The sequence below is a fragment of the Nomascus leucogenys genome, chromosome X (genome assembly GCF_006542625.1).
Source record: "Nomascus leucogenys isolate Asia chromosome X, Asia_NLE_v1, whole genome shotgun sequence".
Taxonomy (NCBI): domain Eukaryota; kingdom Metazoa; phylum Chordata; class Mammalia; order Primates; family Hylobatidae; genus Nomascus; species Nomascus leucogenys.
In genome coordinates this window covers 93,745,657-93,759,993 of record NC_044406.1, presented here as the reverse complement: position 1 = coordinate 93,759,993, position 14,337 = coordinate 93,745,657, and the positions used below count along the sequence as shown (strand labels likewise).

At 39.0% G+C, this 14,337-nt stretch overlaps 1 protein-coding gene across 2 annotated transcripts in view; it reads left to right on the top strand.

Annotated features, from left to right (window-relative positions):
• RBM41 (RNA binding motif protein 41) overlaps nucleotides 1-11,166 on the top strand; it is a 66,411-nt gene extending 55,245 nt beyond the window's left edge. For both annotated transcript variants that reach the window (XM_030806963.1, XM_030806962.1), the window contains one exon: nucleotides 10,884-11,166. In XM_030806963.1, coding sequence (XP_030662823.1) covers nucleotides 10,884-10,903 — 20 coding nt within the window. In that variant the 3' untranslated portion in view covers nucleotides 10,904-11,166. The remainder of the gene's footprint in view (nucleotides 1-10,883) is intronic.
• The last annotated feature ends 3,171 nt before the right edge of the window (nucleotides 11,167-14,337 follow it).

Genomic DNA, 14,337 nt, shown 5'->3' with positions numbered 1-14,337 from the left:
CACAAACTGCCAAAACCAACTCAGAAGTAGAAAACTTGAATAAACCTATATCAAGTAAGTAGGTTAAATGAGTTTTTTAAAAGATACCCACAAAGAAGAGCCCAGGCTGAAATAGCTTCTTAAATGAATTCTACAAAACTTTTAATGAAAAATTAATACAAACTCTTCACAAACTCTTTCAAAAAGTAGAAGAGTGGTGAACACTTCTGACACATACTACAACATGGAAGAACTCAGAATATGCTCAGTGCAAGAAGCCAGTCACAAAAGACTACATATTATATGATACTATTTATATGAAGTGTCCAGAATTGGCAAATATATAGAGATAGAAAGTGGATTAGTGGTTGCTTAGGGCTAGCACAGAGTTGGGGGGAATGGGAAGGGCTGGGGCTAACAGTTGAAGTGTATGAAGTTTCTTTAGAGGTTGATGAAAGTGTTCTAAAATTGGTCGTGGTGGTGATTTCACAACTCTGAATATACCAAAAACCAGGAATTGTACACTTTAAATGGGTGAATTGTGTGGTGTGTGAATTATATCTCAATAAAACTCACAAAAGTAGGGATGTCCATCAGTAGGAAAATGGGTAAATAACTTATGGTACATCTATTTAGTACAATACTATGCAGCCATTAAAATAGTGAAGTGTATCTATGAATATATTATGACCTATACTCATGTCCAAGGTTGTGTATTAAGTTAAAAAACAAGATGCAGAAATATGTATAGTACGAATACATTTTTATGCAAAAGCATTCATTTATGTATAGTATGTGTGTATATAGATATTTCTGAATAAATTTAAGAAAAAGCTGGGAAATAGACATAGAAAGTTGTAAACCTTCGGAAGCGGGATTGAATAGGCTGAAGGAGGACTTTCACTTTGTAAAATTTTTAAAGTGGTGTGATTTTGGGGTGATTTTTACTTTTTTCAGTATTTTTTTTTTAACTAAAAAGAAATTTTTAAAAAAATATTCTGCCAATGGCATGGCTTCCAGAATATTTGTCAGGCCTACTCTGGGGATATCATCTGACTATACTCAGGACAAACTCCTATTCCTTTGATATACTGCTCACTTAGGATTAACACTCTCATTTCAGACACAGTTAAGTGACAAGGAATAAATTATCCTGATATAGCCTCTGACACATGTTACCAGGGGCATACTTCTAAGCTGGACTTTTTAGAAGGAAATGCTTCCTGTTAGGTAGAAAATTTCACCTCTGCTTTTTACTAGACCTACAGACCACTGCAATTGAGGAACATAAAAATGAAGGATATCCTTCAACTGGTGCATAGATAAACTGTAGTATATCCATGCAATGGAATCCTACTCAGCAATAAACTAATGAAATACACATGCAACCACTTGGATGAATCTTAAATGCATTTTACTAAGTAAAAGAAACCAAACTGAAAAGGCTACTTACTGTTTTATTCCATTCATACTGTTTTCTCAAAAAGCAAAACAATAGGGATGGAGAAAAAGCTTCAGTGGATGTCAGGGATTAAGGTTGGAATGCTCCTTGACTACAAAGTGGTAGCACGAGGAATTTGTCTTAATAATTGAAATTTTCTGTGTCTTTATTGTAGTTACTATGTAAGTGTATGCATTTGTCAAAACCCATAGGCTTGTACACTAAAAAGGATGAATTTTACTGTGTGTAATTTTTTTTAAATAAATGTTATTTTTATGGAGGAAAGAAAAACTTGGAGAGACGGTCATTTCTGTTAAGTGGTTTTTTATTCTGTGGCCTTTTGATTACAGTTGAAAACTTAAAGCCACTTTGCTACCATTCCTTATTTTCTGCCCACAGGTCAGCAGAAATCATCAGTTAGAAACATCCTTAGGCCAGGCACGGTGGCTTATGCGAGTAATCCCAACACTTTCGGAGGCCAAGGCAGGAGGATCACTTGATGCTAGGAGTTCAAGAGCAGATTGGCCAACATAGCAAGACACTGTCTCTAAAGAAAAGAAAGGAAAAAATTCGTATACACATATACATATAAGCCCACCATTTTAAAAAATCAAAAGACAAGCTGGAAAATATATTTATCCCATACAAGGAGCTAATTTCTTAGTGTACAATGTATATAACTTTTTAGTATACAAAAAAGAATCCAATAAAAAAGTGGGAAAAGGAAATTTGTTGAAAAGAAAATATAAATGACCAATAAACTAAGACAAATGCTCAGAGTAGTAATGCAAATTAAGACAGTGGGCTCTCATTTTCAAAAAGCCTTTTAGATTTATAGAAAAGTTGTAAAAATAAGAGAGTTGTCATATATCCTCACTCAACTTCCCCTAATGCTAACATCTTACTTAACTATAGTACAGTTATCAAAATCAGGAAACTAATATTGATACAACACTATTAACTATATTAGACCTTATTTTAATTTTGCCAGTTGTCCCATTAATGTCCTTTCCTGATCCAGGATCAAATCCAGGATCCCACATTGCATTTTGTTATCTCCTTATTCTGTTCCTATTTGTGATAGTTCTCAGTCTGTCTTTGATGACCATGACAATTTTGAAGAGTACTGGTCAGTTATATTGTATAATGTCCCTAATGAGGGTCTGTCTGATGTTTTTTCATGTTTTGTGTTTTTGGTGAGAATGCCACAAAAGTGATTTTTAGCCCTTTTTAGTGCATTATATCAGGACATATTTGATGATAATTTTTAATACTGGTGATGTTAACCTTGATCACTTGCTTAAAGGGGTGTTTGCTGGATTTCTTTACTGTAAAGTTACAGTTTTCCTCTTTACAATTACTAAATATCTTCTGGAAGATGCATTGAGGCTGTTCAAATATTCTGTTTCCCATCATACTTTTGCCCACTACTTTTAGCATTCATCAATGGTTCTTGATAGCAGCAATTATTACAGTAGAGTTTACCTAGTGGGGATTGTCTTAGTCTGTTTGTGCTACTATAACAACAATAAAAAAAATGGAGGCAGGGTAATTTTTAAAGAACAGATACTTATTTCTCACAGTTCGGGAAACTAGAAGTCCAAGATCAAGGTGTTGGCAGGTTCAGTGCCTGGTGAAGGCTATTCTTTCCTTCCAAGATGATACTTTGTTGCTACATCCTCCAGAGGGGAAGAACACTGCCCCCTTTTATGGTGGAAGGTACAGAAGGGTAAAAAGGGCAAATCCCTTTTTATAACATCATTGATCCCAATCATGAGGGCTCCACCTTCATGACTTAATCATCTCCTAGAGACCCACCACTTAATACTATCACATTGATCACACTGATGATTAAGTTTCAGCATATGAATTTGAGAAGGCACATTCAGACAACAGCAGTGATTTTCTTTTTTTTTTTCACTGTATATTGAAATTCTGTAAGGAAGATGTCCCATCTCCTGCTTATTTTCTCATGTATTTATATCAGCCTGGATGTTTATTTTACTCTATGTCTTATAACCTAATATTGTCATTGTTTGGTTGCTCAAATTCTTCCACCTTTGGCCATTAGGAGCTCCTTCAGGTTGGCCCCTCTGTTCTTAGACATGTCCCCAGTTTTTGCCCACTTCCTTGTTTTCTGGTACCACAAGATGTTCCAGGCTCATCTTGTTTTTTCCCTACCCTAGCACTGGAATTAATCATTTCTGCATGGATCCCTACTTCCTTTTATTGGGAAATGACTTTTAGAAACCAAGATCTGGGCACTAGATGTTGAGTTGTCATTTTTTAACCTGTCAGAATGTCAGATATAAAAATTGATAACACTAATTGTTGCCAAGGGTAACGAAAATAGACACTCTTGTATGCTTTGGATGGGAGTATAAGTAAGTATAACCTTTGGGGAGGGCATTTGGCAATATCTATTAAAATTTTAAGTATGTAGATCTAGAAAATCCACATTTTGATCTCTATTATATAGAAATACTTACATGTGTTCAAAGAGATAGGCACAAGAATATTCATTGCATCATAATAGCAAAAACCTGGAAACAAAATTTCATCAATAGGGGACTGACTGGTTTAAAATTATGGTACAACCGTGAAATAAAATACCATGTTGGCAGTCAAACAAGAACTTTCTCATTGTTTAATTTAATTCAAAGTTCCAGGATACATATGCAGGACATGCAGGTTTGTTACATAGGTAAACATGTGCCATGGTGGTTTGCTGCACTTACCAGCGCATCACCTAGGTATTAACCCCCACATGCATAAGCTATTTATCCTGATGCTCTCCCTCGCCTTCCCCCCACCCCACCCCACAGGCCCCATTGTGTGTTGTTCCCCTACCTGTGTCCATGTGTTCTCATTGAGAATCTCCTCATTGTTATGGACTGAATGTGACTCCTCAAAATTAATATGTTAAAGTCCTAAACCCCAGTGTGATGGTTTAAGGAACTGGGGCCTTTGAGAGATAATTAAGTCAGAAGGGCGGGGCCTCAGGATGGGGTTAATGCCCTTAAGAAAAATATTTATCATTACTACTTATAAGACATTCTCTAAGATGCCATTGGGGTACTAGGATAAACAATAAATATATGAGTCACTACCTTCAAGAATCTCTCAGCTTATAGGGGAGGTAAGAAACCTGTTTGTAAGCTGTAACATAGAGTGATGAGTACCGTAAAGAAAGATGCAAAGCACTGTGGGAGTTCAGATCCCATCTGGTAAGGGGATCAGAAACAAAAAAAAAAAAGAGAGACCCAAGAGTGCTCTCTCTCTGCCGTGTGAGGATACAGGGAGAATTCAGTAGTCTGCAACCTGGAAGAAGGTCCTCACCAGAACCTGACCATGAGGGTACCCTGATCTCAGATGTACAGCCTCCAAATTGTGACAAATTTCTGTTTATAACCTACTCAGTCTGTGGTACTTTGTTATAGCAGCCTGACACGAGGCCCTTATTCTTTCAGTACAAATCTACCGCCTACTTACGTTTGTGCCTACACTGTAGCTTCCTCCACTTACGGAATAGCATAATGGTTAAGGGTATGTGATCTAATGCCATATTCCCAGTGTGTGGTATGGCTCTACCATACACTGTCTTTACCATTTACTAGCTCTGTAACCAAATCTGGCTACTATTTACTACCTGTGTGAACCTGAGTAAGTTAAATTCACTACGCCGTCGTTTTCTCATTTTTGAAATGAGAGCAATAATACTATTACCTCACAGGGTGGTTGTGAGAATTAATACATGTAAGGTGTTTTGAATAGTGCCTGGTATGAACTCAGTAAATGTTAGGTTATTACAATAGACAAAGTGTCCTTGTTGCTATCAAAGATCGTCTTTTTTTTTTTCTTTTTTTTTTTTTTTTTTTTTTTTTTTTTTTTTTTTGAGATGGAGTTTTGCTCTTGTTGCCCAGGCTGGAGTGCAATGGCGCAATCTCGGCTCACTGCAACCTCCGCCTCCCAGGTTCAAGTGGTTCTCCTGCCTCAGCCTCCCAAGTAGCTGGGATTACAGGTGCATGCCACCACGCCTGGCAAATTTTGTATTTTTAGTAGAGACGGTTTCACCATGTTGGCCAGGTTTGTCTTGAACTCCTGACCTTAATTGATCCACCCGCCTCGGCCTCCCTAAGTGCTGGGATTACAGGCATGAGCCGCCACGCGTGCCCTCAGTGTGGTTTTGATTTGCATTTTCCTGATGATTAGTGATGTTGAGTATTTCTTCATGTATTTGTTGGCAATTTGTATGTTTTCTTTTGAGAAATGTCTGTTCAGATCACTGGCCCATTTTAAAATCACAGTTTGTTTTGTTGCTGTTGAGCTGTTGAGTTCCTTGTGTAGTCTGAATATTAATCCCCTGTTGGGTGAGTAGTTTGCAAATATTTTCTCCTTCTGTAGGTTCTTTTTGCTCTGTTGATTGTTTCCTTTGCTATGTGGAAGGTTTTTAGTTTAATATAATCCCATTTGTTTGCTTTTGTTGCCTGTGCTTTTGAAGTAAATAGAGTACTTAAACATTTAAAATCACTTAAACCTAACAGACAATCTATAGAACACCCAACAACAACAGAATTCACATTATTCTCCAGTGCACATGGAAGACTATTCTCTAGGACAGATTGTATGTTAGGCCACAAATCAAGTCTCAATAAATTGTAAAAGATTGAAACAATATGAAGTGTCTTCTCCAAATCCAATGGAATGAAAGTAGAAATGAAGAACAGAAGTAAAACTGGAAAATCCACAAATGAGTTAAAATTAAATGAAAGATGCTTAAACAACTAATATAACAAAAAGAGACAAAACAGAAACACAACATACCAAAAATTATGGGATGCAGCAAAAGCGGTGCTCAAATGGATATTTTTAAAGTGCAAACATCTTTTTTTAAAAAAATAAAGAACGATCTCAGATCAATAACCCAGCTTTACACCTTAAGGAACTATAAAAATGAAATCAAAGTAAACCGAAAACTAGTAGAAGGAAGGAAATAAAGATTATAGTTAAGGGTTGGGCACAGTGGCTCATGTCTGTAATCCCAGTACCCTGAGAGGCCAAGGTGGGAGGATTGCTTGAGCCCAGGAGTTTGAGACCTGCCTGGGTAATGTAGTGAGACCTCGTCTCTACAAAAAAATTTAAAAATTAGCTGGGCGTTGTGGCTTATGCCTATAGTCCCAGCTACTTAGGGGGCTGAGGTGGGAGAATCACTTGAGCCTGGGAGGTCAAGGCTGCAGTGATCCATGATTGTACCACTGCACTCCAGTCTGGGTGACAGAGTGAGACCCTGTCCCCCCCCCCAAAAAAGATAATCGTTAAGATAAACGAAATAGGGACTAGGAAACCAATATAACCATTAAAATGAAAAAAAAAATGATTATTTGAGAAGCTCACCAAAATTGGCAAACCATTACCTATAGTGATTAAGAAAAAGAAGATTCAATTTAAGAAATTAAAATGGGAATATTACTATCAGCCTTACAAAAATAAAAAGGATTATAAGAGAATACTATGAATAATTATATACCATAAATCAGATTACCTGGATGAAATGGACAAATTCCTAGAAACACACAACTACCAAAACTGACGCACAAATAAAAAATCTGAATAGACTTACAACAAGAGATTGAATCAGTAATCAAAAACCTAACAAAAGCCCAGGAACAGAAATTTCTACTGGTAAATTCTAGAAGCATTTAAAGAAGAGTTAACACCAATCTTTCTCAAACTCTTCCAAGAAATGGAAAAGAAGGAAAGACTTCCTAACACATTCTATGAGGCTAGTATTACACTGCCATCAAAGCCAGAAAAATACACAAGAAATGAAAACTGCAGGCCAATGTCCCTTACGAATACAGATACAAAAGTCCTCAAGAAAATACTGACAAACCACACTGAGCAGCATATTAAAAGCATTATACATCATGACCATATGTGATTTATCCCAGGAATGCAAGGGTCATTCACATAAGAAAATCAATCAATGTAACAAGTTACACTGATAGAAAGGAAAAAACCACATGATCATCTCATTTAATGCAGAAAAGTCATTTGGCAAAATCTAATACCCTTTCATGATAAAAACACTCAGCAAACTAGGAATGGAATAGAAGGGAACTTCTTCAACATGATAAAGAACATTTATGAAAAGCCCACAGCTAACATGATACTCAATGGTCTTCCTCCTCATCATAGGGGAAAAGATTTTAGTCTTTCACCATTGTGCATGATGTTAGTTGTGGCAACCTAAATATAAGGGCTAAAACCATAAAACTCTTAGATGAAAACATAGGGATAAATCTTTGTGTTCTTAGATTTGACTAGTCATTAGGGAACTGCAAATCAAAGCCACAATGAGATACCACTACACACCACAAGGATGAGTATAAGAATACATTTCTAAGAAGGAAAGTAAGTGTTGACAAGAACTTTGAGGAATTCAAACCCTCATACATGGCTGGAAGGCATGTAAAATAGTGCAGCTGCTATGGAAAACAGATTGGCTGTTGTTCAAAAAGTTAACCATAGAATTATGATGTGGTCCATTAAATAATGAGTCATTCAAATAAAACTTGGCCGGGCGCAGTGGCTCACGCCTGTAATCCCAGCACTTTGGGAGGCCAAGGCGGGCAGATCACGAGGTCAGGAGATTGCGACCATCCTGGGTAACACGGTGAAACCCCGTCTTTACTAAAAATACAAAAAATTAGCCGGGCGTGGTGGCGGGCGCCTGTAGTCCCAGCTACTAGGGAGGCTGAGGCAGGAGAATGGCGTGAACCTGGGAGGTGGAGCTTGCAGTGAGCCAAGATCGTGCCACTGCACCCCAGCCTGGGTGACAGAGCAAGACTCCGTCTCAAAATAATAATAATAATAAACTTGTACTCTAGCTTTTGTTGTAACACTATTCACAATAGACAAATGGTGAAAACAACTCAAATATCCATCAACTGATGAATGGAGAAACAAAATGTGTTATATAGCCACACAATGGAATATTAGCCATGAAAAGGAATTGAGTACTGATACATGCTACAATATGTTTGTACCTCAAAAACATTATGCTATGGAATAAGCCAGACACAAAAAGTCACATATTGTATGGTTCAATTTATGAAATATCCAGAATAGCCAAATACAACAGAGATAGAAACATTAGTGGTTTCCAGGGGTTGGGGAAAAGAGAATGGGGAGCTACTGCTTAATGGTTACCCAGTTTCATTTTGGCATGCTGGCAATATTCTGGAGTGAGATAGAGGTGATGGTTGCACAACATTGTGAATGTACTTAATGTCCGCTGTATTATGCACTCTAAAATTGTCTAGATGGTTGTTTTTAGCCACCCGTTCAGAAACCTGCCATCAAGCCACCCAAGTGCTCTTAAATTTCCTCGCTACCTGTGGCTACAAGGATTCCAAACCAAAGGCTCAGCTCTGCTCACAGCAGGTTAAATACTTAGGGCTAAAATTATCCAAAGGCACTAGGGCCCTCAGTGAAGAATGTATCCAGCCTACACTGGCTTATCCTCATCCCAAAACCTTAAAGCAACTAAGAGGGTTCCCTGGCATAACAGGTTTCTGCCAAATATAGATTCCCGGGTACGGCGAAATAGCCAGACCATTATATACACTAATTAAGGAAACTCAGAAAGCCAATACCATTTAGTAAGATGGGCACCTGAAGCAGAAGCAGCTTTCCAGGCCCTAAAGAAGGCCCTAACCCAAGCCCCAGTGTTAAGCTTGCCAATGGGGCAGACTTTTCTTTATATGTCACAGAAAAAAACAGGAATAGCTCTAGGAGTCCTTACACAGGTCCGAAGGATGAGCTTGCAACCCATGGCATACCTGAGTAAGGAAATTGATTGAAGAATCGGCCTCATTATTTACGGGTAGTGGCAGCAGTAGGAGTCTTAGTATCTGAAGCAGTTAATACAGGGAAGAGATCTTACTGTGTGGAATCTCATGATGTGAGCGGCATGCTCACTGCTAAAGGAGACTTGTGGCTATCAGACAACTGTGAGGAAAGTAACTCAAATCATAAATCCCCATGGCCCTCCCTTATCATATTTTTCTCTTTACCGTTCTCTTACCCCCTTTCACCCTCACTGCACCCCCTCCATGCTGCTGTACAACCAGTAGCTCCCCTTACCAAGAGTTTCTATGAAGATCGCAGCTTCCTGGAAATATTGATGCCCCATCGTATAGGAGTTTATCTAAGGGAAACTCCACCTTCACTGCCCACACCCATATGCCCCGCAACTGCTATAACTCTGCCACTCTTTGCATGCCTGCAAATACTCATTATTGGACAGGGAAAATGATTAATCCTAGTTGTCCTGGAGGACTTGGAGTAACTGTCTGTTGGACTTACTTCACCCATACTGGTATGTCTGATGGGGGTGGAATTCAAGATCAGGCAAGAGAAAAACACATAAAGGAAGCAATCTCCCAACTGACCCAGGGACATAGCACCCCTAGCCCCTACAAAGGACTGGTTCTCTCAAAACTACATGAAACCCTCCGTACCCATACTTGCCTGGTGAGCCTATTTAATACCACCCTCACTGGGCTCCATGAGGTCTCAGCCCAAAACCCTGCTAACTGTTGGATGTGCCTCCCCATGCACTTCAGGCCATACATTTCAATCCCTGTTCCTGAACAATGGAACAACTTCAGCACAGAAATAAACACCACTTCCATTTTAGTAGGACCTCTTGTTTCCAATCTGGAAATAACCCGTACCTCAAACCTCACCTGTGTAAAATTTAGCAATACTGTAGACACAACCAACTCCCAATGCATCAGGTGGGTAATGCCTCCCACACGAATAGTCTGCCTACCCTCAGGAATATTTTTTGTCTGTGGTACCTCAGCCTATCGTTGTTTGAATGGCTCTTCACAATCTATGTGCTTCCTCTCATTCTTAGTGCCCCCTATGACCATCTACACTGAACAAGATTTATACAATCATGTCATACCTAAGCCCCACAACAAAAGAGTACCCATTCTTCCTTTTGTTATCGGAGCAGGAGTGCTAGGCAGACTAGGTACTGGCATTGGCGGTATCACAACCTATACTCAGTTCTACTACAAACTATCTCAAGAAATAAATGGTGACATGGAACGGGTCACTGACTCCCTGGTCACCTTGCAAGATCAACTTAACTCCCTAGCAGCAGTAGTCCTTCAAAATTGAAGAGCTTTAGACTTGCTAACCACCGAAAGAGGGGGAACCTGTTTATTTTTAGGAGAAGAATGCTGTTATTATGTTAATCAATCCAGAATCGTCACTGAGAAAGTTAAAGAAATTTGAGATCGAATACAATGTGGAGCAGAGGAGCTTCAAAACACCCTGGGGCCTCCTCAGCCAATGGATGCCCTGGGTTCTCCCCTTCTTAGGACCTCTAGCAGCTCTAATATTGTTACTCCTCTTTGGACCCTGTATCTTTAACCTCCTTGTTAAGTTTGTCTCTTCCAGAATTGAAGCTGTAAAGCTACAAATGGTTCTTCAAATGGAGCCCCAGATGCAGTCCATGACAAATCTACCACGGACCCCTGGACCAGCCTGCTAGCCCATGCTCCAATGTTAATGACATGGAAGGCAGCCCTCCCAAGGAAATCTCAACTGCACAACCCCTGCTATGCCCCAATCCAGCAGGAAGCAGGTAAAGCGGTTGTCAGCCAACCTCCCCAACAGCACTGGGGTTTCCTGTTGAGAGGGGGTACTGAGAGACAGGACTAGCTGGATTTCCTAGGCTGACTAAGAATCCCTAAGCCTAGCTGGGAAGGTGACCGCGTCCACCTTTAAACACGGGGCTTGCAACTTAGCTCACACCCGACCAATCAGAGAGCTGACTAAAATGCTAATTAAGCAAAAACAGGAGGTAAAGAAATAGCCAATCATCTATCGCCTGAGAGCACAGAAAGAGGGACAATGATCGGGATATAAACCCAGGCATTCGAGCCAGCAACGGCTACCCTCTTTGGGTCCCCAACCTTTGTATGGGAGCTCTGTTTTCACTCTATTAAATCCTTGCGACTGCAAAAAATAATAATAATAAAATAAAATAAGTCTAGATGGTATGTTTTAACTGTTATGTGCATTGTCCACATTTTTTAAAAAAGCAAACTTCTTATCATAGTCTACAAAGCCCTATACCAGATCTGGCTATTGACCACCTCTCTGACCTCTTCTCAACTACTCTGCCCTTACACATACAGCAAACATATTGGCATTCTTTTCTAAGAAGTCAAGCTTCTCCTTACCTTAGCATCTTTGTTCACTTTGCCTAGAAAGTTGTCCTCCCTCCACCAACCCACAACCCCATATGTACACATGGCTGCCTCCTTCATCAGGCCAAATGTCACTTCCCTTAGAAAAGCTTTCTTTGGCTACCTTATTTATAAAGAATTTCACCAGCTCTCCTCTCAGTCACTTTCTATCTCATGACCCTGTGTATATCCTTCATACCACTCAACATTATGTGAAATTATCTTACCAATTATTTTCATACTTGATTATCTGTTCCCCTATTAACATATGACCTCCAAGAGGCCAGACACAGTGGCTCACACCTGTAATCCCAGCACTTTGGGAGGCCAAGGCGTACGGATCACTTGAGGTCAGGAGTTCGAGATCAGCCTGGCCAACATGGTGAAACCCTGTCTCTACTAAAAATACAAAAATTAGCCGGAAATCGCATGAACCCGGGAGGTGGAGGCTGCAGTGAGCCGAGATGGCGCCACTGCACTCCAGCCGGGTGACGAGCGAGACTCTGTCTCACAAAAAAAAAAAAAAGGATATGACCTCCAAGAGAGTAAAAATATTTTTTAATTGCCATGTTTCAAGCATCTAGAATAGTGTCATATATTTGCTTAATAAACAATTGTTGAATTCATGAATGAGAAGATATACTTGACACATTAGCTAATTCTTAGTCTTTCCCTCTTCAAGCAATTATAGTGAGAAACTAACATGCCAAAAATTATTTCTCCTATAATACCTGAGCAACCATGGATGTCTTCTGTTCTCTGGTGGAATAAGCTTGTCCATAGTGAGTACGGTCATCAGTCACAAGTATGCTCACAAGATTTTGACTTTCTGAGAATTTAACTTTCCTTTTTGGCCCAAACTTAAAGAATCAGAATATGAATCCTAAAAGTCCTAACATTATATGGACTACTATTTGAAAAGTTCAAATGATTCTTGTAGTGAGATAATAATAGTAAGCATAACAATTTACTTACCATTGCTATGCTAACATGTTTTATATATCATACAATCTCATCATTTTTACAAAAACCCTCCCTTGATGTCCCCCCAGCTGACATCCCATTTCTATACTCCCTTTAATAGTAAAATTTATCCAGAGTTGTTTATACCTCTGTAAAGGTTCACAAGTCTGGCGGGGGCTTAGAGTAGACCCAGTTGCAACAGCAGTTCCAATAACATGAAAACAGCTGTGAGGGGCAAAAGGACCCCCAGTATCTCTACCACCTGCATGAGTTTAGTAATACAGGACACTTGCACAAGTCAAGAAAAGCTGCCTTATTACTTAAAGACAGGCAGCAAGGATAAACAGAAGCCTAGGATCCAGAGTGAGCCGGTCTCTCAAAGGCTCAGGAAAGTGCCCAAGGTGGTTGGAGTCTTGTCTGCACGTACCCTACGTTGCACAACAGCTGAGTGACCCCGAAAGTGCTCTGCTCTGGATTTATATATTCTGGATGCCACTTGTCCCACTGAGCATGAAAGTTGCAAAACAAGGACATAGCTCAGATTTTTTCAGACACTTCAACTAAGAGGAAGGAGTGGGAAGAACTAGGTTGGCTGAGGTTATCCAGGCACCTGTCCTCGTATAACCTCTTTATCTCCAATTTTCCTCCTTAATTCAGTTTAGTCAGGCTTTTGGCCCTACCAGTTTACTGAAATAACTCTTTAAGGCCACCAGTTGCCAAAAGATGTAATGGCCATCTTTTTGTCTCCACTTAACCTCTCAGCAGCATTCAACACAGTTGATCACTCCCTCCTTGAAATGTTTTCTTCACCTGGCTACTGTTACACCTTAGTCTTGGTTTCCTTCCTCCCTCACTGGCTGCTCTTTCATTCTTTCCTTTGCTGGCTGATTTGTCTTCTCTCATCTTTAATGTTGGGTTTTCCCAGGGCTCAGTACTACAGAATACTTCTCTATCTGTACTAATTGATGACACTCAAATTCATTCAGATTGGGACTCCCCTGAATTCTACTTGTATATCTAGCTGCCTACATGATACTTCCACTTAGATGTCTAATATGCATGTCAAACTGAGCTCATCCAAAACAGAACTCTTGATACACTTCCTGTTCAAAAACTGCTTCCATTCCCAATGTTAACACCTCCCTAAATGATCCAACTATTCACATGGCTGCTAAAGGTAAGAATATTGAAACAACTGCAGTGCTTAGAACAGTACTTGACACATAGAAGGTGAACAATAAATATTAATTGAATGAATTAATAAAATTAATCAATATAATTCTCATAAGCCCATTTCTACTTGATGTAATGGAGTGCAACCCTGCAGGATATAGAAGATAGAAACATACCTCCCTCCTACTATAACAACAATATATGTATATGTGTGTGTATATGTATATATATATATACACGTATATATATATGCGTACGTATATATATACATATATATATGCGTACGTATATATATACATATATATGCGTACATATATATGCGTATATATACGTATATATATACACACGTATATATATACGTATATATATACACACGTATATATATACGTACATATATACACGTACGTATATATATGTATATACACGCGTGTATATGTATATATACACGCGTATATATGTATATATACATATATATGTATATGTGTATATATATATGTATATGTATATATA